The sequence below is a fragment of the Barbatula barbatula genome (genome assembly GCF_947034865.1).
Source record: "Barbatula barbatula genome assembly, chromosome: 24".
NCBI classification, from domain to species: Eukaryota; Metazoa; Chordata; class Actinopteri; order Cypriniformes; family Nemacheilidae; genus Barbatula; species Barbatula barbatula.
Genome location: NC_136787.1, coordinates 14,471,387 through 14,495,783, shown reverse-complemented (window position 1 = coordinate 14,495,783; position 24,397 = coordinate 14,471,387). Strand labels below are relative to the sequence as shown.

Here is a 24,397-nt window from a genome sequence, read left to right as displayed (position 1 = left end):
TCTTGCTGTCATTGAAGAATGCATCCTGTTGCAGAGCGAGCTTGCTGCGGGCTGTTTCGATGCAGATCTGTGTTACAGGATTGGCATTATATCACTACGTGTGATCAAAAACAAACCCTGCGACTCTGGACACCGATGCTGCACTGTTAAAATTAAAGAACACATTTATTTAGCAACAAATCTCGGTAGAGAAGCGGTCACACAGGAAGGTCACATTATAAGCATAGATCTTGGAAATGTCTCACTATCATGCATGCATTTTAATACGATAGTTTACACACAAACGCAAAGTACGCTCGTACACAGATGCACACACACCGAGAAAAACACATCTTGACATTCTGTAACGTTGGCCGGATTCCAGTCCGGGTTCTCTTGGGAGCTGTTACAAAGAATGTGGCAGGTAAAATGTTTCTACTCCATTGGACGCCTCACTGATTCCTCATCCTGACGCTTCAGCTTTCTTTCTCAAGCGTTAGTTTGATCCAAGCGCTACTGTTAAAATGTTAAGTGTGTCATTTTTTTGCCAAGGAAATGGCAATTGCGATTGTTTATGGTCCATATGCTTACAGTACAGTGGAATCCAAAAGTGTGAGACATTTAAAATTGCTTAAACCTAGAAATAATCTGGATTTAAAAAAAGACAAACTAAGAAAAGATATGATGTCATTTGAAGATCAAATATTTCATAGTGTTCACTATTCCAAGATTAATTATGTAAGCAAATTTGTGGCTTTGGCCATTTTAGCTTTAATTCACAAAAGGGCGTGTTCATGCCCTTGCTCTAAGTTATGCTAATATTACTGCTGTCAAATCGATTCATTCCATCAATTGTTTCCAATATAAACGTTTGTGTTTGTATAACATACGTATGTTTGTGCCATTTACACATTTAAGAAATATTTGCAATATGTGACCCTGGATCACAAAACCAATCTTAAGTATCACAGGAACATTTTTAGTAAAAGCCACAAATACATTGTGAGGGTCAAAATTATTTCATAATTTATAGTCATACATTTTCTTTAATGTCAAAAAGCATTAGGATAGTAAGTAAAGATCATGTTCCATTCATATATTTTGTACATTTTCAAGCCAAAATATATCAACTTTATTTTTTGTGAGTGCCTCTGATTAACAACTTCAAAGACAATTTTCTCAATATTTAGATTTTTGCACCCTTTGATTTCAGCGTTTTACACTGTTGTATCTTCAACAGATATTGTCAACATATATATATATATATATATATATATATATATATATATATATATATATATATATTGTCAACATATATTGTTATCCTAACAACCCATATATCAATAAAAAGCAATCCATTTTTTACGAAAAATACCCATAAGACTGGTTTTGTTGTCCAGGGTCACATACATATTTATACATACAAGAAATTATATATATTTATGTAAATATTTGTTATATACTAGGGCTGTCAAAGGATTAATTGAGTTTACCTGCATCCAGAATAAAGTTTTTACGTAACATACAGTATGTCTGTTTACATCTGTTGTATTTAAATACACACATACATGCATATAAAAGAAATACATAAACATTTATATATAATTTTAATTATTGGTAAACATAAACAAATACATGTTATACATATATATATATATATATATATATATATATATATATATATACAAAATTAATATGCACAGTACACAGACATATTATGTAAAAACAAACTTTTATTCTGGGTCCGATTACTCGTGATGAATTGTCTGACAATCCTGGTATATATACAGTAAGGGAAATAAGTATTTGATCCCCTGCTGATTTTGTAAGTTTGCCTGCTTACAAAGAAATTAAGGGTCTATCAATTTAATGGTAGGTTTATTTTAACTGATAGAAACAGAATATTTAAAAAAATCAGGAGAAAGAATGTTATATAAAGATTATAAATTGTTTTGCATTTCAGTCAGTGAATAAAAGTATTTGATCCCCGAGCAAAACATTACTTTGTACTTACTGGAGAAACCCTTGTTAGCAAGCACAGAGGTAAGACATTTCTGATAGTTGGTCACCAGGTTTGCACATGTGTCCGGATACATTTGAGTCCACTCCCCTGTTAATCTTTAAGGTTTCTTGGCCGTCGCTCAGATAATTGGAGTTTTTGCCTCCTTCACAGATTTTCCATAGGAATAGGATCTAGAGACTGGCTAGGACATTCAATGTGCTTCTCCTTGAGTCACTCTTTGGTTGTCCTGGCAGTATGTTTCGGGTCTTTGTCATGTTAAAGGCACATCCACGCCCCTCTTCAGTGATCTAGTTAAGGGGTGGAGGTTCTCGTCCAAGATTTTATGGTACATGGGAACGCCCCTCAGCCCCTCAATGCGGTGAAATCATCCTGTACCCGTAGCAGTGAAAAAGCCCTAAAGCATAATGTTTCCAACACTGTGTTTCTATGTAGGGATGGTGTTCTTGGGGTCATAGTCAGCATTTCTCTCCCTCCAAAAACAGGAGTCAATTTTGGTCTCACAGCACTTTCTCCAAAGCCTTTTCTGAATCATTTTGATGTTCATTGTCAAACTTCAGACGAGCCAAGCGGGCCTTCTTGAGCAGGATAACCTTGGGAGTGCTTCAGGATTTCAATCTATTGTGACATAGCTTGTTACCTATGGTTTGTTTGCTAACTGTGGTCCCAACTGTCTCGAAATCATTAACAAGGATAAAAAAATCCTTTGAAACATATTTGGTCTTGACCATGGTGGTGGAAAGGTTGAAATGGAAGACACCGATTCTGTTGGCAGGCATCTTTATATAAATAACACGCTGACTTAGGAATACTTTCTTAAAGTGACAGGACCAATCTGTGCCATATATACAGCCAGAATTCTTGATGGTTTGTAGGGATCAAATACTTATTTCACCGATTGAAATGCAAATTTTTAACCTTTATATACATTTGTTTTCCAGATTTTTTGGTTGACATTCGGTTTCTATCAGTTAAAATAAACCTACCATGAAAATGATAGACCCTTCATTTCTTTGTAAGCAGGCAGACTTACAAAATCAGTAGGGGATCAAATAACTATTTCCCTCACTGTACATTCATGTATAGACTAACTATAAATAAACAGAACACACATACATATATAAACACAAGCATTTATTTTGCAATCGATTAACCGCTACTAATGGATCTGACAGCACTACCTAATATATTTAATTTGTCATAAATCATCATATTAATAATGAATCATACTTATTAATAATTAACTAAATTAGAAAGGTATAACAAACATTCTCGCTAATATCAAGCTTTCGATCCACAACTGTATGTAGTATTAACCCTCACCAGATCGAGGCAGTATCAACATAAAACAACAAACCCAAATCTCCATAATTCCAGAACTCGTCTTCGTCTTTCCGTTGTAGTGATTGTAAACTGCTGACTTAATGAGGTTACGTGATTCTGTGCATGTGTTTTTGGCAGGGGGGTTGAAATAATTCTCCATCCGTCTGAAAGCCCTTTCCTGGCCTCGGGGTGTTGCATGCTTCAGTAGCTCAGTTCATCTGCAGTGGCAGTAGCTGGATGTCAATGGGACGGATGCTGAGATGTTTGAGTATTAAATAGTCAGGCAAACATAAGAACGTGTCATGCTCTGCTGGATTCTGGTAATAAGCTAACGGGTTTGAGTGGGTCATTGTTCTGTCGTTGACGTGGGCTGTTTGCTCACGATGTTCCCGCATCAGTGGGGCAGCAGAGCAGGTATGAACACCTAATCCATAAATTCGATCCATCATGGATATTGACTATTATGAAATGTGTCTGGTGTAGTCGTGCAGGGTTGTGTGTACTTAATTGTAATGAAAGAATATTATATTACACTTTAAAATTTTATATCAAAATGTAATGCGTTTTGTCAATGCTGTTTCATGTGTTCTGTCAGATATTTAAACAGGTTTCTTTAACACATCCTCATTTTCCATTGGTTTGCCAAATAGATAGGTCCACCGCCCCCAAACTCTCATGATTGGTTGAAGTAGTGTTGCTGTGTCAGACAGGCTCGAAATAAATTGAGTCACGGTGTTTACACGTTTTCAAAAAACAAATATCTTATTTTGCTCATTAAACTCAAGTTGGAGATTTTAATATAAACGGCGAAGTGTATAGTTTGCTTCAAGTAAATATTTATTTAAATGTATCTATAAATCTTATCCGTTCTTCTGCCAGTTTGGTTTTCCTTAACTCGTCAATCTAGTCAAATCATCCCTATTTTTGTCTCCCTATATCCTGTCCTGTGGTCTCACCCTCCCTTCCTCTCTCTCTCTCTCTCTCTCTCTCTCTCTCTCAGTGTAAAGGAAGGATAGTATCAGCTGCAAAGAGGGAGAGAGTGTTTGTGTGTTTCGTGGGTTCAGGGTGAAAAGAGGAGCAGGGTTCAGCCGAGCGTAATAATGGAATGCTTCAATTCGCTTCACCGTTTGTACGCGACCTCTCTCTCTCTCTCTCTCTCTCTCTCTCTCTCCTCCCCCAGTGCCCTCCCCGCTGAAGACCTCCCCTCCCCCACCCCCTCATGGTGGAATGTCCGCCTTCCACACAGGCCCGCGAGGCGTCTGTCGTCCCAGCCATCTATCTTGTTCTTTCTCTCTCAGGGCTCTGTGTTGTGCTGAAATTTTAATCCGCTTCTTTTTGTTTTGTAGCTCAGTCTCTCGTCTCTGCCCTCCTCAGGACCTCCTCATTAATGTCTGGCCAGCTACAGTAACTACAGCTGGCACAGACGTAGGCATCGGCCCCTGCGTGCCTGTGCAAACATGCTGCACACTAGTGCCAGCGCTGATACACAACTATTACTGTTTTTGTAAACGGCGAGATGAATTTGAAAACGATAGGCCATAGTTTTGTTTTTTATTTTACCTGATTATTAAATACATTTATTTCGGGTCAACACATTTTACTCAACTTCTTTTTTAACGTAATACTTTAAAAAAATAGATTTGCGTTTATTTTTTGTTTTATTTAATTATTTTTAAACCTTTTTTACTTTACCGACGTAAAACGTAATGCATTTTTAATTTAATTTATAATTCTTTTATTTATAAAAGAAATAACCCCTAACATTTTCTACCTTTGCTCACCTTTTTTACCGTAATACTTATTTTATTGTACTAACATTTCTAATTTTCTTTTATTAATGTTACTATTATTATTATTATCCCCTGACATTTTCCTTTACTCACATTTTCTTTTTTAACGTAATGCTTTTATTTTATTTGACCTTATATTTGTTTCTTTTACTTTGTCTTTTCATATTTAACGTAATGCATTTGATATCATCGTTTATATTATTAGTTCAATGTTAACGTTATGAAATCTAGGTTTTCACACTCAACGCAATGTTTTAATTGTAAACAAACCCGAAAATAAGGCGAGTTTATTACCTCCGGCAGTTATAGCAATGTAGGTCTCAGACTTGAGTTTGTCACGCTGTGTGGCCTGTTGTGCTTGTTCCCCGCGTGGTTAAACTCTCTGGTTTCTCCTTGACTGAATTGGAAAGGAACAACATGCAATTAAAGTTGTTTCTCCTGCACTGAAAGTGGCAGGTTTGGTTTTGCGCGGTGTCCTTTACGAGACAAATGGGCAGTAGATGGGGAGCGTACCGAAATAGTAGCAGTGTGTGAGGCCTGCAGAATCACGTGCATGTGTGTACGGGATGTTGGATTGTGTGTCTAGGTGTGGATGTGTGTTTGCGTGAGAGATAGTGAATTTCAGTTTGTTGGCTATGTGTGTGCAAACCATGGAGGAGTGTACTAGGCCAATAAGCTGGTGCAGTCAGACCGTGCACACGAATTTCATCAGCTCGACGAGACGCCGGTCCCCACGGGTTTGCCTCAAATGCTAGCGCGCCTATGAACGAACCTTCAGATCCTTCTGTCCGTGTGTTTTGTGATGTCACATGCACTGACTCAGATAAACAGCGCAGTTTGATTCTCCTCAAACCTGGCAGAGGAGCAGCGTCAGATCGACTTGCACTTCACCGTCTCTTCGCCGTGTTTTGCCTGACAGGGTCTCGACTGCGCTTTCGGTTGTGTGACATTTCGGAGGGTGGATTTTTGTTCTGTCTGATCCATTTGTCTGTACTCTCATCAGTCTGGCAGGTTTTGAATTACTGCAGCGAACACAAAGGACCTCGTCCAACCCACCTGATTTATCGGCACAGATCTGCTCTCGCCGGCTGAGCGCAAAGAAAACATTTCATCTGTGTCAAGCAAGACATTTCACCATCCCAGAAGCTCTTACATTGCTCTGTGATATTTTTTTCGCCGTATTGTGCTGATGTGTTGCACGAACGCGCACACGAATATTACAAAAATGTTGCCCTGTATATTTTTTACTGTATTTCAATGCGCGTGCAACTGTAAATTCAAAGTGTCATATTTAACACAAATGAACCATGGTATTATTATGGAAAAATCTACCAGCCATGTTTTTTGGCAGATTGATGACCATTTGTATTACCTCAGATTTACTACACTAAATTTGTTGTTACTACAAATAAAAACAATGGTTCATTTTTGAGAGGGTACTATCTCACATATTTGATTTGCTACTAAAGTTAGAGATGTTATTCAGTGTGTATCATGTGGTGGTTTGTTTGATGAAACACTCTTAACTTCTCACCTTAGCAACCAATCAAAAAACACCCTGGCAACCGCAACCAATGGACTAAAACCACACTAAACACCTTAGCGACCGTAAAAATATGATGTGTTCAGATAACTAATGAAATATAAGGTTAAAGTAGTATTTTAGTTTTTATTTTACATTCAACATTTACACAATAGAGATTATTGTAAACCTGTGTGATTGCTGTTGACGGGGTCGATGTCATTTGTTGTTTGCTGTTTTGAGAGTCAGCATTATGAGGAGCGACACTTTGTGGAACGAGGTTTTTAAATCAGCTTTGTTCCTGCAGGTCAGACACTCAACAAGAGAAAAAAAATCATACCCCAAGGGTTTTCTTGCCACCCTAGCCTTCAAAAGGTTAAGAGTGGATGGAAGAACAGAAAAAAAACATGGCGTGATAAAGCCCATACTGGCTCCCTAAGATGGGGCCAAATGGAGAAAGAGAGCAAAATGGAAATCTAATGGGCTAAATCTGTGAAATGTCGTACCAGCCCAGGGGGATTTGAGCCGCAACAGAAACAAAGACACTGGGGAGAGAGAGAGCGTGAGTGGGTTAAAGCGAGATGGGAGAGAGAGAAAAATGCCTGAAAGAGTTGAATTACAGCCAGAGGATTCATGTAACCTGGACCTTTCTTGCTAGCTTCGCCCGAGCGCCGAGTTAACCTCCCCTTTTTGACTGGCGTGCCGGATGAAAAAGGTCAAAATCAAAGCAGCTGGTTCTCATAATTCAGGCCTTAGTCAACCAAACACAATAATCAAATTCAGTAAGTGTTTAATTCGCTCCGAGTCTATTCATCAGCGGTAGCTCGCTCGTGCAATAACAAAAGAAGACGTGTTTATATGTTCTTGGATTTCGTTCACATTGTTATTTTTTCGATTTTCCCACAACGTAACGTGTTCATACGTAGACGATGAAATAATTCTAAGAAATGCTTTCGGAGATAACCTCCGGCCTCCTGTTCGGGATGATAAAGAACATGCTGGTTTGTTTCAGATGGGAATGAAGCACACTTTTGTTATCGCTGTTATCATCCTCGTGTTTTTATCTTAAAAGGGGCAACGCAAATTAGATTTTTGCTCACCGTTTTTGAAATAAAAGTCAAATAAAACCTCCATCCCCAGTCGATTCAGAGTAATTATGAAAACAAAAATGCTCACATTGGTTAACATGGGATAATTTGATTATGTATACACCTACCAATAAAGTGAAGCTCTGTTTAATTCATTTTGCTGTTTAAATCAATTCTGCCCGGAAATCTGCACAGAAAATATGAATAATTGCAGATTCTGACCACCCAGGTTTACATAATCATGTCTGTTCGGTTTGATAAATAACACAACTAAAGTACAGTTGTACACAAAGTTCAGCCAATCATATCAGAGGTTATCTACAAAATAACTCTTAAAGGGACAGTTCACCCAATAATAGAATTCTGTCTTCATTTACTCACCCTCAAGTTGTGTATAAATGTATTTGTTCTGTTAAACACAGAGAAAGACATTATGACGATTGCTTGTAACCGAACATTTCTTGGCCACCACTGACTACCGTCGTTGTAAAATGACAAAGGTAGTCATAAGTGCCACAGAACTGTTTGCTTTCCTACATTCTTCCTCTTCTTCATTGAAGAATTCAACAGATCAAAGACATTTCTACTTTGGAAGTCAATGGTGGCCAAGAACCGTTTGGTTATAAGCTTTCTTCAAAATATATTTACTGTGTTCATCAGAAGAAATAAATTGATACAGCTTTGGCGTGAGTTATAATAATGACCGCATTGTCATTTTGGGGTGAAATGTTCCTTTAAAGGTACAGTAGCAGAAATGTAATGTTTAATTTAAAATATATGATATAGGGGTGAAAATGGATATGTAAAACTAAATGATGACTGTTATTTCTTTAAATACACTTGACATTATCAGTGGAATTTAGGTCCTCCAATGAAATACTACAAAATGGTAGAAAATGGCCCCTTAAAGGTCCTCATTAATGTGTTTTTACAGTGAGGCCCACAAAGGATGGAGAGGACATTAGAGTAGAAAAGAGATGAGATAAGGTTATGCAGGTTCAATCGTGTGTGTGTGTGTGTGTGTGAGAGAGAGAGAGAGAGAGAGAGAGAGAGAGAGATGAATGAGTGCCTCTTTGGACTGTATTTAAGAGGGATTGTATTTGCTATTCTGTGCCATGACAAGAGATCATAACAGTGTTAATGCAAAATAAAGCTCTGATCTGCACTCTTTAGGTTTAAAGGAGTATTATATTCCATAATTCCCAAATCTGTGCTGATCTAACGTTATTTAATGGTTCATTTTTAACTACAACTGACATGCTATTTGAGTTTGAAAAAGCAGGGAAAATGCGACAGGCTGACAATTTCCCATAAATCAGCTACAAAGGCCCGTTTTTGTGATCTGCGTTTTTAAAGAGCTATCACACGGAGTAATTATGCTTGTATAATAATATAAAACAGTACAGTATATTTACAGTAAGCGCTCTTTCAGTCACAATAGAACTTGAACTCGTAGTCACCCACGAGACACTTGCTTAAAATGGGCCCAAAGCTTAGTTAAGCTCATCTAAATCATTAAAGCACATCACCTCTAATAAGCTTGGCTGTTGAATTAATTTCAGCTGTGCTTGACTCCTCTCAGTTTGCAGTCACATGGTCAGAAGTGTCAATGGGAGAGACGTTCGAGAGGAGAGTACAGTGGGTGATAGAAATAACGCGAGTGCTTTTATCAGATTAAGAGCTCGGTATGTGGGCTAACAAGTTTCACTCGCTCAGAGATTGTGTGTCGGTTGAATTTGACTTCGACTTCACTTCAGATCTGTCCGCGTACATCAGCTTTTGCATGTCAAATGTGAACGGTTTGATAGTGGAGATAGGAGTGCAAAAGCAAATGAAATGGATGAAGTGGAGCCATAGCCTTCCTGATAATATAGTTATATAATAACTGCACCTTTTTAGTACCTTGCTCATTTTTAGTTCTTCGTATTTGTATTATACATTTATGGTTAATAATGTATCGCTGCCGTATTTTTAAAACCTATGATCTTTATTTTTCGCAGTACATCATTGTTACTATGTACTTTGTGACCCTTTATGTTTGTCACTGGGTTTTGCAAATATCTAATAAAAAGTGCTTGTCCACCCTGACAATAAATAGTTTTATTTAGTGTTTAATCCTTTGAAAAGTACAGTATTTAGCTTTCCAATCAGCATGTTTTTTTATATCACAAGTGTGTATATATACATAAATATGTATGTATGTATAAATATGAATGTATATCATATTTTAGTTTACAATTTTTTATTATAGTTAGGTTATAGTTATAGCTAATATTATAGTTTACTAAAACTATTGGAATTTTTATTACATTTAAATAAAACGTAATTATTTGAAAACGTTATTCTAAATGAAAATTTGAAGTATTGCTTTAGCATTAAAGTAAACAAAGTTTAAAGGGATACTTCACCCAAAAATGAATTGTTCCAAATCTGTATACATTTCCTTTGGTCTGTTGAACACAAAAGACGACATTTTGAAGATTGTAGCAAACAGTTCTGGGGCACTTTTGACTACCATTGTATTTTCCTTACTATGGTAGTCAAAATCTGTTTGGTTATAAGCATTCTGACAAATATCTTTCTCTGTGTTCATCAGAAAAAATAAATGTATATAGATTTAGAACAACTCAATGGTGAGTAGGTGATGACAGAATTTAGATTTTGGGGTGAAACATCCCTTTAAACCAAGGCATTTGAATTAATAACACATACAATTTTTTTTTATAAAAAATACATATATAATATGACAATAGCACATAATAAAATTGCTAAAAATACAGCTAAAATTAAGATTAAATAAAAGCTAATTCAAAATATGAGTAAAATTACTATTAAAATAAAAATGGTTGTAACTCTGATATGATATTCTATAATATAGTACCATAAATGACAATAGTATTCGTTCAAATAAAAGTCCGTAGAGTTTAGCAGGTCATTTCCATGATAGTCATTTGAACCTGAATAGTTGGCATTAGTTTTAAAACTGGTCAACTTTTGCCCATTTCCCCGAGACAAACTTTTGTGTTTTAAGACTGGGTTTTAATGACCCAATAGCTATTCTAACTTGAGTTTAATGTTTAATAGGAACATGTGGCACAGTTAACCTTCATTGAAACCAGGACAGTTGTGCTTGCTTACACACCTAAGCTGGGCCATTTGCTGCGTTTAGCCGCGTGCTAGCAGAATTGAGAATATTATGTCAGATTAGCGTGCATTAAAAAGAGTCGGAGGCCTATATTAGTGTAATCTCTCTGTTTTAACCTGGGTTTGTGCATGCGGCTGAGCCGTCAACCCACTGCTGGCCTACACAGCTCACAGTCCAGCGGATTACTTTGAAACTGAGAGGGCTTATGGCTTCTGTGGGTGAGTGTGTGTGCAGGCTTGTGCGCATACGGGTGAGTGTGCAAGTGTTTACATGCATGATGGGGTTATGGAAGTCCAACTGAAACGGCTCATCTCCACACACACACGCGCTTGTGCTCTCAAACCCAGATGCTCTCATGATAAATGCTCTCAGGAACACATCCAGCTCCGCCATACGCAACGCAATCGTAATTGCATATTCACACAGGCAAGCGGGCCGAAAATGAGACGGCGTGCTGATTACCCGTTTTATGTTTATGCAAGGTGTTCTCATCCACCTGGTCCGTTCTTTGCGTGACCCAGTTTTGTTGCGTTGCGTTATGTTGCATCATTGCGCTTTACTGCAACAAACCTGTGCTACTGTTTCCCTCCAAGTCTGCATTAGTAATGTGCGTCTTCTTTTTTCAGGGCCAATGAGATTGAAGCGGTGATGACAGATTTGGAAATAGCCAATCAGGTAAAGTCGAATCCCTCGTGAATTTGTAGTTCTATTGTATGCAAATGTGAGAGACAATAACAGCATGTTTAGATCTTTTATTAATAACGCCGGTGTAATGGTCTGTGTTAACGGTGAAGTTTGGAAATTCTTTAAGCAGAACTTTATAGCAGTCCCATATATCCACATTCTACCTGTTCTAATTCTCCCCATCTGCTTTCTTTTCGGGAGAAATCCATCATTTCCTTTCGCTTTTTGAGCTGCGAGCCCCAACGGGTAAATGTAAATGGATATCAAATCTTTTATGTGATGCAATATAAAGAATGTATTGCCTTTTTATGGCTTTTGTGCAATTCGGAAATCTTTTTCCTGTCATAAATGTTGAATATTTTTTCTGACCTGATTTTTTTTTCGGAATGGGTACCGATCCGTATACAAGTTATTATTTATATTATTATGTAATGTTTTTATGTATTCATCCCAGAATTCTCACCGTTATGTTTTGTACATGCTGCAAATAATCTGTTTGCTTTATGGTTTTAAAACCATAAAGTTATATTTCATGAAATGTAGGGCAAGCCAAAAACAAACAAGCAAACCGAAAAGTTTGTTTTCATTTGCATTATTATTCCAATCAACAGAAAAAAGAACATTTGGTAAGACTTGTTACGTACACGTTACGAATAAATCTGCATAATTCAACCCGTCATTACCATAAATGCATAAAGATGGCGGTGATAGGTTCTGCTCCGCGAAAGGTTGAACGCTTTAAGCAGCTTTTTATAATTTATTTAACGTTTCTCTTCGTGAATTTCTCTTCAGGTCAGGTGTATATTCTAAGGCAACTAGCGAATTAACACTGCAATCTGTATTTAAACCCAACCTTGTGTTATTTGCATATTTTGCGAATCATCCGACCGTACGTACCTTGACACACTTCGACTCAAATACTAGAGCGCTCAGCCAAGCAGTTCAGTTTTTCAGCCCGGCCATAAAATAAACTGGCAGGAGACTGTGATCATTTCGCTCCCGGTCTTGGCGATTATGAAAGTCAGTTGATATAATGGTTATATATCCTCTGCTTGGGCAATTTTTAACCGCCGTGTTGTGTTGGTGGCTTTCAGAGAGCTGAGGTGGCAGAGAAAGAGGCCGTGACCCTGAGGGAGCAGCTCTCTTCAGTTTCTGCAAACACCCTGCAACCAACCAATCAGATCCAGGAAGCCCCGGATATGGTGAGAGCACATCTGTACTGTGCAGAAAACAGGCGGTGACGGGAGGAAAGGGAAGCTGTATAAAAGAACTGACATATTCTTAATGTACATGTATATTTTCAAAGTAGATGATTGCAATATGTTTTACTTTGAAATGATATTTAGCTGTAGATAATACACAGTAGACATTTCACACATTCAGTTTCATTTTCTCATTGTGTTTGTTAATATGAGGCTCGCGTTTCGTCGAGTTGAGAGAGAGTATACGTAAAGGTGTAGTCATCGCGCTGTCACTTCCCATGTGTCTCAGATTGTGTGAAAGGTGTTTGTGCGTTTATGTGTGCAGCACAAGTCTCTGGAGCAGTTATCTTGCAACAATCTGGAGGCGGAGCTGGGTGCGAAGGAGATGGAGGTGGAGCGTTTGGCCGAAGACGTCCAGAGACTGCAGACCAGTCTCGCCCAGCTCAGCGAGACCTCGGCCAATCAGATCAGCCAGCTCGAGCAGCAGCTGTGCTCCAAAGAGGCCCTGCTAAAGGTCAGTCATAGAGGTCACATATGATGTGTATATGAAATGGCTAATCATACATTCGCACTTCAATATATTAGATATGTTTTTGGTATTAAATATATTGTGCTTCAAAGCAGAACATCTTACTAGTTCCCTATCGATACTTCACTCGTACTGCGTAGCAGGACGCTATGGGGAAAACTCCTTTTTCTCCGATGACTGAAGCAATTCAAAAGCGCAGTGAAAACTGCACGGTGATTGGTTGGAAAAAAGCAGAGCTTTGAACCAATCGTAGCGGAGCTGCCGGACCAATGGCGATGGCACCCGCCAAAATGGGCGGGGCTTATGGCTATATAAGCGGACACATCGCCGTAGGGTCTTCAGATCTCTTCTCCTTCAGCGACGACTCGTCTTCGCTTCCCGAGACTGACTGCTTCGCCGTCGAGAGAGCACCTGCAGCGGATTCGACTTTCGGCTCAGCGCCTTCGCTCCAGCGGATTCATCAGCGGCTTCGCTCCGGCGGCTTCTGTTGGCGTCTTCGCGTGTGAGCGGCTTAGCGATCCAGCCGGTCTTTTCCCTGCCGCTATCCGGCGAATCTAAAGAGCAATTTTCACGCTTTCTTTTCAGAGAGCGTTTAGAGCAAATTTCCTGCGGCATTTACGTGCAGTTTTCACTGCGCTACAATGCCGCGTCGTCCCTGTCGCTCGTGTGGGGTTTTCCTGCACGCTGTCGACGGTCACGACGAGTGCGTTTCATGTCTGGGTCTCTCCCACGCAGAGAACGCGCTAAAAGAGACGGAATGCTCTCACTGCGAGAGTATGAGTCTCTCCTCTCTGCGCTCGCGGATAGCTTTCTTTTCAGAGAGTGACTCCGCCCCTCGATCCCCGCCGCCGCTGCTCGCACAGGACTCTGTGCGACAGAAGCAGCGGGGTAGAGGAGCTAAGCGCTCGGGGAAACGCGAGCTCACGCCGGCACGCCGTGCCTCGCTTTCCCCGCAGAGAGATGTTTCCCCGGTTTGTTTCACCCGAACAGATCAGCGTCCACTGGCGGCCGCCTGTGACATGATCTCGTTCGGTGGAAACGAACCGGAGGATGACGACGCCATGTCGTTAGCGGCTTCAGACGGGGAGGAGTTAGCGGGCTCGCTGGACGACCCCGCCCCCTCGCCGTCTCCAGAACCCGGCGGACACGCCCCCAGTGCGGACTCCGAGCTCTTCCGGGTCCTCACGAAGGCTGTCAACGAGCTGGGTTTGGAGTGGTCTCCCCCAGAGGAACCCTCTCGCAGCCGCTTGGACGAGTGGTTTTTGCCGGGGCGCCGTCAGGCTCCTCGTCAACGTAACTCACCGTTCTTTCCAGAAGTTCACGGCGAACTCACGAAGTCATGGCGCGCCCCCTACTCGGCCCGTCTTCGACCTTCTTCCTCCTCTGCGCTCACCTCCGTGGACGGCGCAGAGGAAAAAGGATACGAGAAGCTACCCCCCCTCGATGAGTCTGTGGCCGCACATCTGTGTCCGCCCGCCGCCATCGGATGGAGGGCTAAAGCGTCTCATCCTTCCAAGCCGTGCAGGACCACCTCGGCCCTCGCTGGACGCGCATACTCGTCCTCAGGCCAGGCGGCTTCAGCGCTTCACTCCATGGCTGTGCTCCAGGTCTATCAGGCCAAGCTCCTCCAAGGCATGGATGAGTCCGACCCTGACCCTGCGCTCTTCAGAGAGCTACGGAGCGCGACGGATCTTGCTCTACGCGCCACCAAGGCCACGGCCCAGGCGATAGGCAGATCCATGGCCAGCTTGGTGGTGCTTGAGCGTCATCTATGGCTGACGCTCACGGAGATCAAGGATGCGGATAAGGTCCCCTTCCTGGATGCTCCTATTTCCACGACCGGCCTCTTCGGACCGGCGGTGGAGGGTTTCGCAGAACGCTTCACGGCAGCGCAGAAGTCTTCGCAAGCCATGAGGCACTTTCTGCCTAAAAGACCCGGATCTCGGCCGGTGGCGAGCCATCCTAAGCCAGCCTCGACGCAACAGCCGGTAAGAACCCCTGCTGCTCAGAAGGCTTCGGGAGCTGACAACCGTCAGCGCTCCCGATCTGGACGGCGCTTCCCGCATCCTCAGCGACAAGGTCCCCGGCCAAAGATCACGCTGGACCCTGCGCCTCAGGCCCCATCCTGAGCCCTATGCGAGGAAGAGGAAGGCTACAGGGCCCGCTCCAGCCGGCCCTCCTTCAAAGACTGCTCTCATGTCTGCCAGGTCACCCCGTTCAGTTCCGGGTGCCGGCAAAAATGTTTTGTTAAAATGCAATGTTGTAAGTGCGGGGCCTTTTCTAACGCCCACACCACATTCTGCAAAATGTTTAATAAAACACAAACTTTGTCAAAAAAAGAGCAAACTTCCTCTTCCATTGTTCCTGGGAGTCAAGCCCCCAAAAGGCGGCGTATCTCCTCTCTACACCCAAACCCTTGCCACCCGGGCCAAGGCCTGGAGAGCCATCCCCGGGGTATCAGACTGGGTTCTGGAAATAATATCCCAAGGATATTCACTCCAGTTTGCTCGTCGACCCCCGCGCTTTCGCGGGGTCGTCCCCACCCGAGTGCAGGACTCAAATTCTCACGTTCTGCGCACGGAGTTGAGGAATTTACTGGGAAAAAGAGCCATAGAAATGGTTCCCCCAGACCAAATCGAGTCAGGCTTCTACAGCCGGTACTTTCTAGTACCAAAGAAGGACGGCGGCTTCCGCCCCATCCTCGATCTCAGGCATCTGAATCACGCCCTTATGAAACGGCGCTTCAGGATGCTCACGATGAAGCAGATCCTCTCGCAAATACGCCCAGAGGACTGGTTCTTCTCCCTGGACCTGGAAGATGCTTACTTCCACATTCAGATAGCCCCTCGTCACAGACGATTCTTGAGATTCGCCTACGAGGGAATTGCTTATCAATACACGGTCCTTCCATTCGGACTTTCTCTAGCTCCCCGCACTTTCACGAAGTGCATGGACGCGGGCGGCTCTTTCCCCTCTCAGACAGAAGGGAATCCGCATTCTGAATTACCTCGACGACTGGCTTGTTCTAGCCCAGTCGGAGGACGAGCTAAAGTCTCACAGATCCCTCCTCCTCAGCCACCTGGAGTGCCTGGGACTCAGGATCAATCTTGCCAAGAGCGCACTGTCACCCAGCCAAAACATTTTGTTCCTGGGAACAGTCTTCGACTCAAAACGCATGACCGCCAGAATTTCTCCAGACCGAGCTCTGGTCATTCGACGGCTCGCGGCCTCATTCACACCCGGGGTTTCACGCCCCCTCAGGGTTTTTCAGAAAATGCTAGGTCTGATGGCCTCTGCATCTCAGGTACTGAGTCTGGGCATCCTCCGGATGCGCCCCCTCCAGTACTGGCTGAAGCCCAGAGTTCCTCCACACACTTGGCGTCTTGGTCGACTGCGTGTTGTGGTGAATCAAGCCTGCGTAACCGCCCTAGCCTCGTGGAAAGATCCCCTTTGGCTAGAGCAGGGTGTGCCCATGGGCTCCACATCCAGTCGGAAAGTGGTCACGACAGACGCCTCCAACACGGGTTGGGGGGCTCTGTGCGATGGCGACCCGGCCTTCGGCCTCTGGTCGAACCAGGAAGGAAGCCTTCATATCAACTACCTGGAAATGCAGGCAGTATGGTTGGCCCTCCGCTACTTCCTACCGGTGCTAAAAGATCGTCACGTCTTAGTCCGATCAGACAGCATGACGGTAGTATCTTACATAAATCACCAGGGAGGCCTCTCCTCAAGACGCCTTTTTTCCCTAGTTTCTCACCTCTTGGAATGGGCCCAGTCCAATCTGCGCTCACTGAGGGCAACTCACCTTCCAGGCAAACTGAACCGGGGAGCAGATATGCTATCTCGGAGCAATGTTCCTTCAGACGAATGGACGCTCCACCCCATGTCGGTTCAACAAATCTGGAGACTCTTCGGCAAGGCAGAAGTCGACCTTTTCGCCTCAGAAGACAATACTCACTGCCCGACGTACTTCTCGAAGGGCAAGGACGCCTTGGCCCACGCTTGGCCCAACCGGCTCCTCTATGCTTTTCCCCCGATCGCGCTCTTGCAGCAGACGATCAGGAGAATCAGGGATCAAGCTCACCGAGTGCTTTTGGTAGCCCCTCTGTGGACGAACCAGCCTTGGGTCGCAGATCTCTCCCAGCTGCTAATAGCAGCCCCGTGGCCCATTCCCCTGAGGCGGGACCTCCTCTCTCAGGCAGGGAACACGATATGGCACCCCCAGCCAGAGCTGTGGGCTCTGCACCTTTGGCCTCTCGACGGGAGCCTACGGACCTCCCAGAGAGCGTACTGAACACCATATCACAAGCTAGAGCTCCGTCTACTAGACGCCTCTACGCCCTCAAATGGTCTGTCTTCGCCTCCTGGTGTACAACACGTGGCGCTGACCCAGTGTCCTGTGACGTATCACTGATACTGTCATTTTTACAAGAGTTGTTGGATAACGGCCGTGCCCCTTCCACACTCAAGGTCTATGTGGCGGCTATTTCAGCCTCACATACCCACATCGGAGGACAAGGAGTGGGCAAGAACGATCTTGTCGTTCGTTTCCTGAAGGGCTCCAGGCGGCTACACCCCCCTCGCCCTCTTACAGTTCCCTCTTGGGATCTGCCCACGGTCCTGAGGGCTCTAAAGGGTCCTCCCTTTGAGCCGCTGCTATCTGCGGACCTCCGTCCTTTGACGCTCAAGACCGCTCTGCTTCTCGCTTTAGCATCGGTGAAGCGTGTGAGTGACTTACAGGCTCTCTCTGTGAGCTCATCCTGTCTGGAATTTGGGCCTAGCGACGCCAGAGTCGTTCTCAAACCAAGACATGGCTATGTACCTAAGGTGCTCTCTACTCCGTTCAGAGCACAGGTTATTTCGCTCTCTGCTCTCCCCTCCTCAGAGCGGGATCCAGAGCTTAGTCTGCTCTGCCCAGTCAGAGCGTTAAGAATATACTTTGAGCGCTCCGCCCCATTCAGACGGTCGGAACAGCTCTTTGTGTGCTTCGGTGACCGCACCAAAGGGTCCTCGGTCTCGAAACATAGACTATCGAAGTGGATAGTTGAGGCTATATCGCTGGCTTACTCTTCCTTGGGCCTTCAATGCCCCACGGGAATTAGAGCCCATTCCACTAGAGGCGTTGCCTCTTCCTGGGCATGGTATAGCGGTGTCTCTATAAAAGATATCTGTGCGGCGGCCTGCTGGGCTTCGCCGTCCACTTTTACAAGGTTTTATAACCTGGACGTTCCGGCCCTTCAGGCCCGGGTCCTTTCTGCTTGAATTAGGTCGCTGAGCCATGGCTATGGCCACGCCAGCACTTAATTACTTTGGGACGATAACCGGTCTAGGCCACCTTCTAGCTTGGCCTCTACCGCTTTCAGGGTTTCCCTGCTTTACTCCGTCTCCGAGCCCAGGCTCCGAGACCATTTATGTTTTTCGTTCCATCTGTAGCACGGCGTGATTATACTTGTTCCCCATAGCGTCCTGCTACGCAGTACGAGTGAAGTATCGATAGGGAACGTACTCGGTTACTTACGTAACCTCGGTTCCCTGAGATACGGGAACGAGTACTGCGTTCCTTGCCGTGCTACGAGCTGCTGTGTCGTCGCTTCAGTCGAAGTAACCTGAAGACCCTACGGCGATGTGTCCGCTTATATAGCCATAAGCCCCGCCCATTTTGGCGGGTGCCATCGCCATTGGTCCGGCAGCTCCGCTACGATTGGTTCAAAGCTCTGCTTTTTTCCAACCAATCACCGTGCAGTTTTCACTGCGCTTTTGAATTGCTTCAGTCATCGGAGAAAAAGGAGTTTTCCCCATAGCGTCCTGCTACGCAGTACTCGTTCCCGTATCTCAGGGAACCGAGGTTACGTAAGTAACCGAGTACGTTCACTAAACAGAAAACCATAAGTCAGAATTGCAAGAGGCACATTACGAAGCCACATTAACACCGGACTCCAGTAGGTCTGTTTCATGTTGTGTAAAGCCGAAGGGTCGCACTGGGGTCAGCAGTCAGATCGCTGTTATCTGGCTGCAGGACAGGCCTGTAAATGTTGCAGTGGCTCACACGAGTCATGTGACCTGTGCGGTGAGCGTTTAGAGTCTGAGTGACAGCCGGTTGGATGACAAGAGACTGAGCTGATCTTCCCTACCTGTAGTAGTACATGACATGGGCAAAACATTATCGGCATAAAATGTGGTCAGCTTTATGTTACATATTGTGAAATAGATCATGTGCATCAGTCTTTGAAAAGCCTGTTTTTGTGATATTGTAGGAGTTAGGGCTGCACACTATAGAATTTTATTTAATATACCACAGCTAAATAATGTAATGATTGGAGACGCATCGATATATCGGCCAGTGATCTGTATCGGTCGGTAAAATAAACATTTCAGACATTTATTTATAAACTGCCGATGATCAGGGCAGATATATGATGTCAATCAAAAGAGGACATGATAATGCTATGAATTTGTGCCCTGTATTTAGAAAATGTTAAGAAACATCACCAGTTTGATGTACAGTATTAATAGTCTGAACGTCAATAATAACATTCAGAAAGTTAAGAAACATTCATGTAATCCTCAGAAGCTGTATCGGCAGATTTCACTCGGAATAATCGGCTATTGCGTCGTCGGAGGAATTTTGTATTGTTGCATCTCTATTGATGATATTGTTTTTAGACTATAGAATAAATGAAAAAATATATTTTAAATGTAAAATGACATAACCAACATACACGTTTCACTTGATGTACTTACTATTATTGCAAACCATTGCTATATGCATATCATGATTTGCAATATTTGAATGATTTTGATATATATTGTGCAGCTGGAATGACAACTTCTGTTATTGACCGATGCTAATAATCTCAAAATATACTGCACATATTTGGCACTTTACCTAACTTCTGTTATTATTTACTGAGCCTCATCTTCTTCTAAACTTGTTTCCGTGGAACCCCTCGAAAATGAGCATTTTTTTTTATTGAACTATTCCTTTAACGTTTACTCCCTCAAAGGAATACCACAGTGTAAGATTTCAGAATGTAACCCTTTCACAGTTGAAACACATTTATTTCTTATAAATTATTGTTTTTCCTCACCAGCAACTGGACGAAAAGCTACAAGACCAGTCAGACTATGAGGAGATCAAACGAGAACTTGGGTAAGAGATGCTGATTCTTTCAGTCTGATACTTAAGCTTTTCCCTCACGTTTACAAGAATATTTGAACATCTTTTGCATTAGTTTAACACTGACAACACTAGAGGTGTAACGGTTCAAATTACTCATGGTTCGGTTTGTGTCACGGTTTTAGGGTCATGGTTTCGGTTCGATTTGTGCCAAGTCAGGGAAAGGGGACTACTGACATATAAAAATAAGAACAAATAATCAAGCTACAAGTAACGGCACCAATAACACAACACAACAAGATGCTGTATATATTTTAAGTATACCCTTTAAAGGTATAGAAACGTATTAAAATTATCAAATAAAACGTAACATTGCATATGTACAAATTGAATAAAGATGAATCATGATTTAAGTTACAGAAGTTGAATTGAGTCACAAGCAGTGAGTGATTTCCTTGACTTTTAACAGCTTTAAAAGAACTGCAACAGATCCAGTACACTGATACTGCACACATGCGTTGTTTTTCGTCTGTTTCGTCCATTTACTTAAGACAGAACCTATTATGTTTGTTAAGATACTCGACAAGAGGGGCATGTTGACCTTCATCGTGTTTGAATTTGTCCATTTAAGCGCAAGACTTCAAAGACAACTCAATATTTGCGCCACGTCTGAGACTTTCCTTGTGCGTGCTTCGGATCTTCTGACAGCACGTAAGCCAGTTTGCATGTGCATTATCTGGCACTTAAATGTTTAAATTGGCAAGGCTTGAATGAGTTTAGTATAAACTGCAACATGTGCTGTTCAGGTCTCACCTGCACTCGCGCGCTCACAACACCAGGGTGATGAAAGCATAAATGACTGGTCATATTACAGCACATGTCAATGCTGTTGAAGTTTGTCTACGGTATTTGATTTGTTGTAGGTATTAAATGTGTATCCATAGACAAACATTCATTAGCTGAACTTTTTCAGTCTGTTTTTACCAAACCGTATTATAATTGACAAGTCAGATTTAAGATGAGGCGCGTGCCGAACTGTTGGTGGGGAACCGTGCGGTTCAATTTTTTACAGAGAACCGTTGCACCCCTAGACAACACTGTTTTAAACTCCGTGTGATCAAGTGCATGAAACCATAAATTTACTACGATGTGAGCAAAGGTTTAGTTGACATAATTTTAGAACCCTCTGACCATGTTTGACCTTTATCTCTTGCCATTATTCTGGTCTGCATGCATCTTCTTTTCTCTTTGCTGGAGGGCTTGAACTATGAGTTCCGGGTACCTGGTGGTCTTGAACTTTACGCTCTAAATATGATCTGATATAGTTCGGCCAGAAAAGATATGAACCACTTGCAAGACTCCTCAGCACGGATCAGTCTGCTTGAAATTTCACAAAAAGGAATTTTCCTCTGCGATAATCTTCTGTGTGTTTCATAAATTCAAAGAACCATAGGTATGCGAGGAGTATTGGGTCTTATTTTTAAGAAAAGCGGATTAAGGGCGTTTTGTTGTTGGAGTGGTCTCGGGACTTGATAAATATGCCCTGTTTCATCTTCATCCACAGCTGTAATGAGAAGTTTTACATAGTTTGCATCGGCGATAACCTAATTGACTGATATGTGTGTTTTTGGCTCGTCCGTTCGTGTCTGCTGCCGTTGGTGTGGGGGGGTGCTGCAGGTTTCCGGGGGCTGTTCGCTGCTTAACTCGATTTCAGGCGTAATATTCCCAATTGGTGTTTATGAAGCTAGTAATCCATGAATAGAAAAAAGCCGCTTTGCTGAGTGTATATTGATAGTTTGTTGTCAACTGGAGGCACATTCCACTATAATATAATGAGTGATTTCACCTCAAAGGCTTTTAAAAATGGACGAGTTTAATCCACAGATAACAGAAAATCAGAGGCGGGCAGAAAGCAGCACAGGTTAATTTGGGTAGCTTTATTGTAAGCATCGCCTACAATTTGGGTCTTAACCTTATATAGAAAATGAAGTGTGTTAGTGGATTTTTCGAGTATGTTCTCTAAACGCTATTTTATTTTTACTCTCATCAGCACCCTAAAATCAATGGAGCACAACTCATCCGAACATTCTTCAGCCCAGGTGAGACTAAACACATCTCTTAATAACAGAGAATAAACTTCAAATCATTTAGAATTGTATATGATATGATGTTTTTGTTATTGCTAAATAAATTGCTTGATGTTGATTGACATAAAGCTAAAATTAGGAATTTTATCATTCATTTTGAACGTTTTTGGGGAAAACTGAAACTGAGATTTTTTTTATAACTGTATTCCTTGTATCTGTCCATAATTTCTTCTTTCACTCATCCTTTTTTTTCTTGGTTACTTTCTTTTGTTCTTTCTCTCTCTTTTTCTCTTTCACATTTTGTGCCACTCTTTCTTGTTCTCGTTCTCTCTTTGTTTCACTCTCTTTCTGTTCCTCCCTTTTCTCAATTTTCAACATAAAGGTCCCATATTATATCAGAAAAATATCTAAAAAGTTGGCTCACCAAACCAAAAGTCTACTACGATTTTTCTGGACCTTTGTTTTCTGATATAATCTGTCCGGTCGCGCACCTACTTTAAGTTGATGTGCGTGCTTTAGATTTGTTTTGTTAAGGGTTCCAATATTGCCAAAGCATTTGACATAAAACAAGTAATGACAAAAATATAGAATATCACGATAACAACAAACAGTAGAATGAAACAAACATAAAGGTGAAATTTAAAGGTGCTAAGTGAAGTATAAAATGTATAACATATACAAATTTAACAATGGTATGTTTACATGTCTTTTAACATCATCTCTCTCTCTCTTTTATTCCCGCTCAGGACTCTTTCAAGCCGTTGGAGATGTTGTTGATGGGGAAGGATCACAGTCAGCTGTCAGACAGCACTTTGAAAAGACTGACCAACAGTGACTGTGGTGAGTTTGCGGGGTCGCCGGCATCATCTGTCGAGTGTTATCCAGTCAGTCACTGAAAACTTACACACTCTAAATGTGGTTCTCTATTGACTGCATTTTCTCATCTAACATGCGCAGCGCTAGTGACATGACCTAATACAACCTTCAGAACAATGACAAGTGCTACGTTTTTATTTTGCCGCCAGAAACAAACAAACAAACAACGGATAATCTTAATAGTGACGTGTTAGGTTTGGAGGGGTCCTCGTTGTTAAATTTCAGTTCATTCTTTTCTAGCGGCACCAACCTATATTGTTTTGGCTTGTAGGAGATCAGGTCACCTGAGGCTTGCATAAATCCAGGACAGCTAGCGGAGACCGATGTGATAATTAGGCCCTATTTTGCTTTTCCTGCCCTTTCCAGCATGCTCTGTGTGTGTGAGGGTGGAAATGTCATTAGAGAGCACCCCTAGACACCCTTACGGAGATCATACATTTAATTAGCCTTTAAAATATTTTTTAGTATAAATATGACTTTGAGGGGTCGAAATTACATAATTTCAAGTTTTTGAAGCAGGCCTACAGTTTTGATGCTATAGACCATCATGTATTATTCAACATTCTGTCACTGATGGCCAGCAGAATTCTGTAGCGCTGGATATTGATTTTGTCACTATTGTTTAAAGTGGCTGTATTGTTGTGAAGCGAACACAGCAGAGGTGTTTTGTCATAGCAAAAAGGATAACCGTACTGACACCCACGAGCCTTTGCAGTGAAGCGTCCCCGCAGCGTGAGCAGGTAGCCCACGCACAGTTGCCTGGACTCATATCTCTGGACATGCCTGCTAGTCTGGAGACCTCAGAGAAGATCAGCATTAAATGTCAGCCTGCGGCACACACACTCACACACATTGATTTTCTTGAAGCATGCAAAATAAGTGTTTGGAAATTTGTTTGCTGCTACGTTCTTCAGAAACGAAGATTTTTATGTAAATGTTCAATTTATTTAGAAACGAAAAGCATCATAAGAAATTTTAAGGGAAACTAAAACTTATATGTGTTTGCCCGAGATTTTAACACTCATAGTTTGATCC

At 42.3% G+C, this 24,397-nt stretch overlaps 1 protein-coding gene across 4 annotated transcripts in view; it reads left to right on the top strand.

Moving 5' to 3' along the window:
* The window catches only part of cux1a (cut-like homeobox 1a), a 108,686-nt gene that overhangs the window by 59,116 nt on the left and 25,173 nt on the right, over positions 1 to 24,397 (top strand). For all 4 annotated transcript variants that reach the window (XM_079449254.1, XM_079449252.1, XM_079449253.1 and 1 more), the window contains exons 9-14: positions 11,494 to 11,542; positions 12,646 to 12,753; positions 13,079 to 13,267; positions 20,374 to 20,432; positions 22,450 to 22,498; positions 23,233 to 23,326. In XM_079449254.1, coding sequence (XP_079305380.1) covers positions 11,494 to 11,542; positions 12,646 to 12,753; positions 13,079 to 13,267; positions 20,374 to 20,432; positions 22,450 to 22,498; positions 23,233 to 23,326 — 548 coding nt within the window. The remainder of the gene's footprint in view (positions 1 to 11,493; positions 11,543 to 12,645; positions 12,754 to 13,078; positions 13,268 to 20,373; positions 20,433 to 22,449; positions 22,499 to 23,232; positions 23,327 to 24,397) is intronic.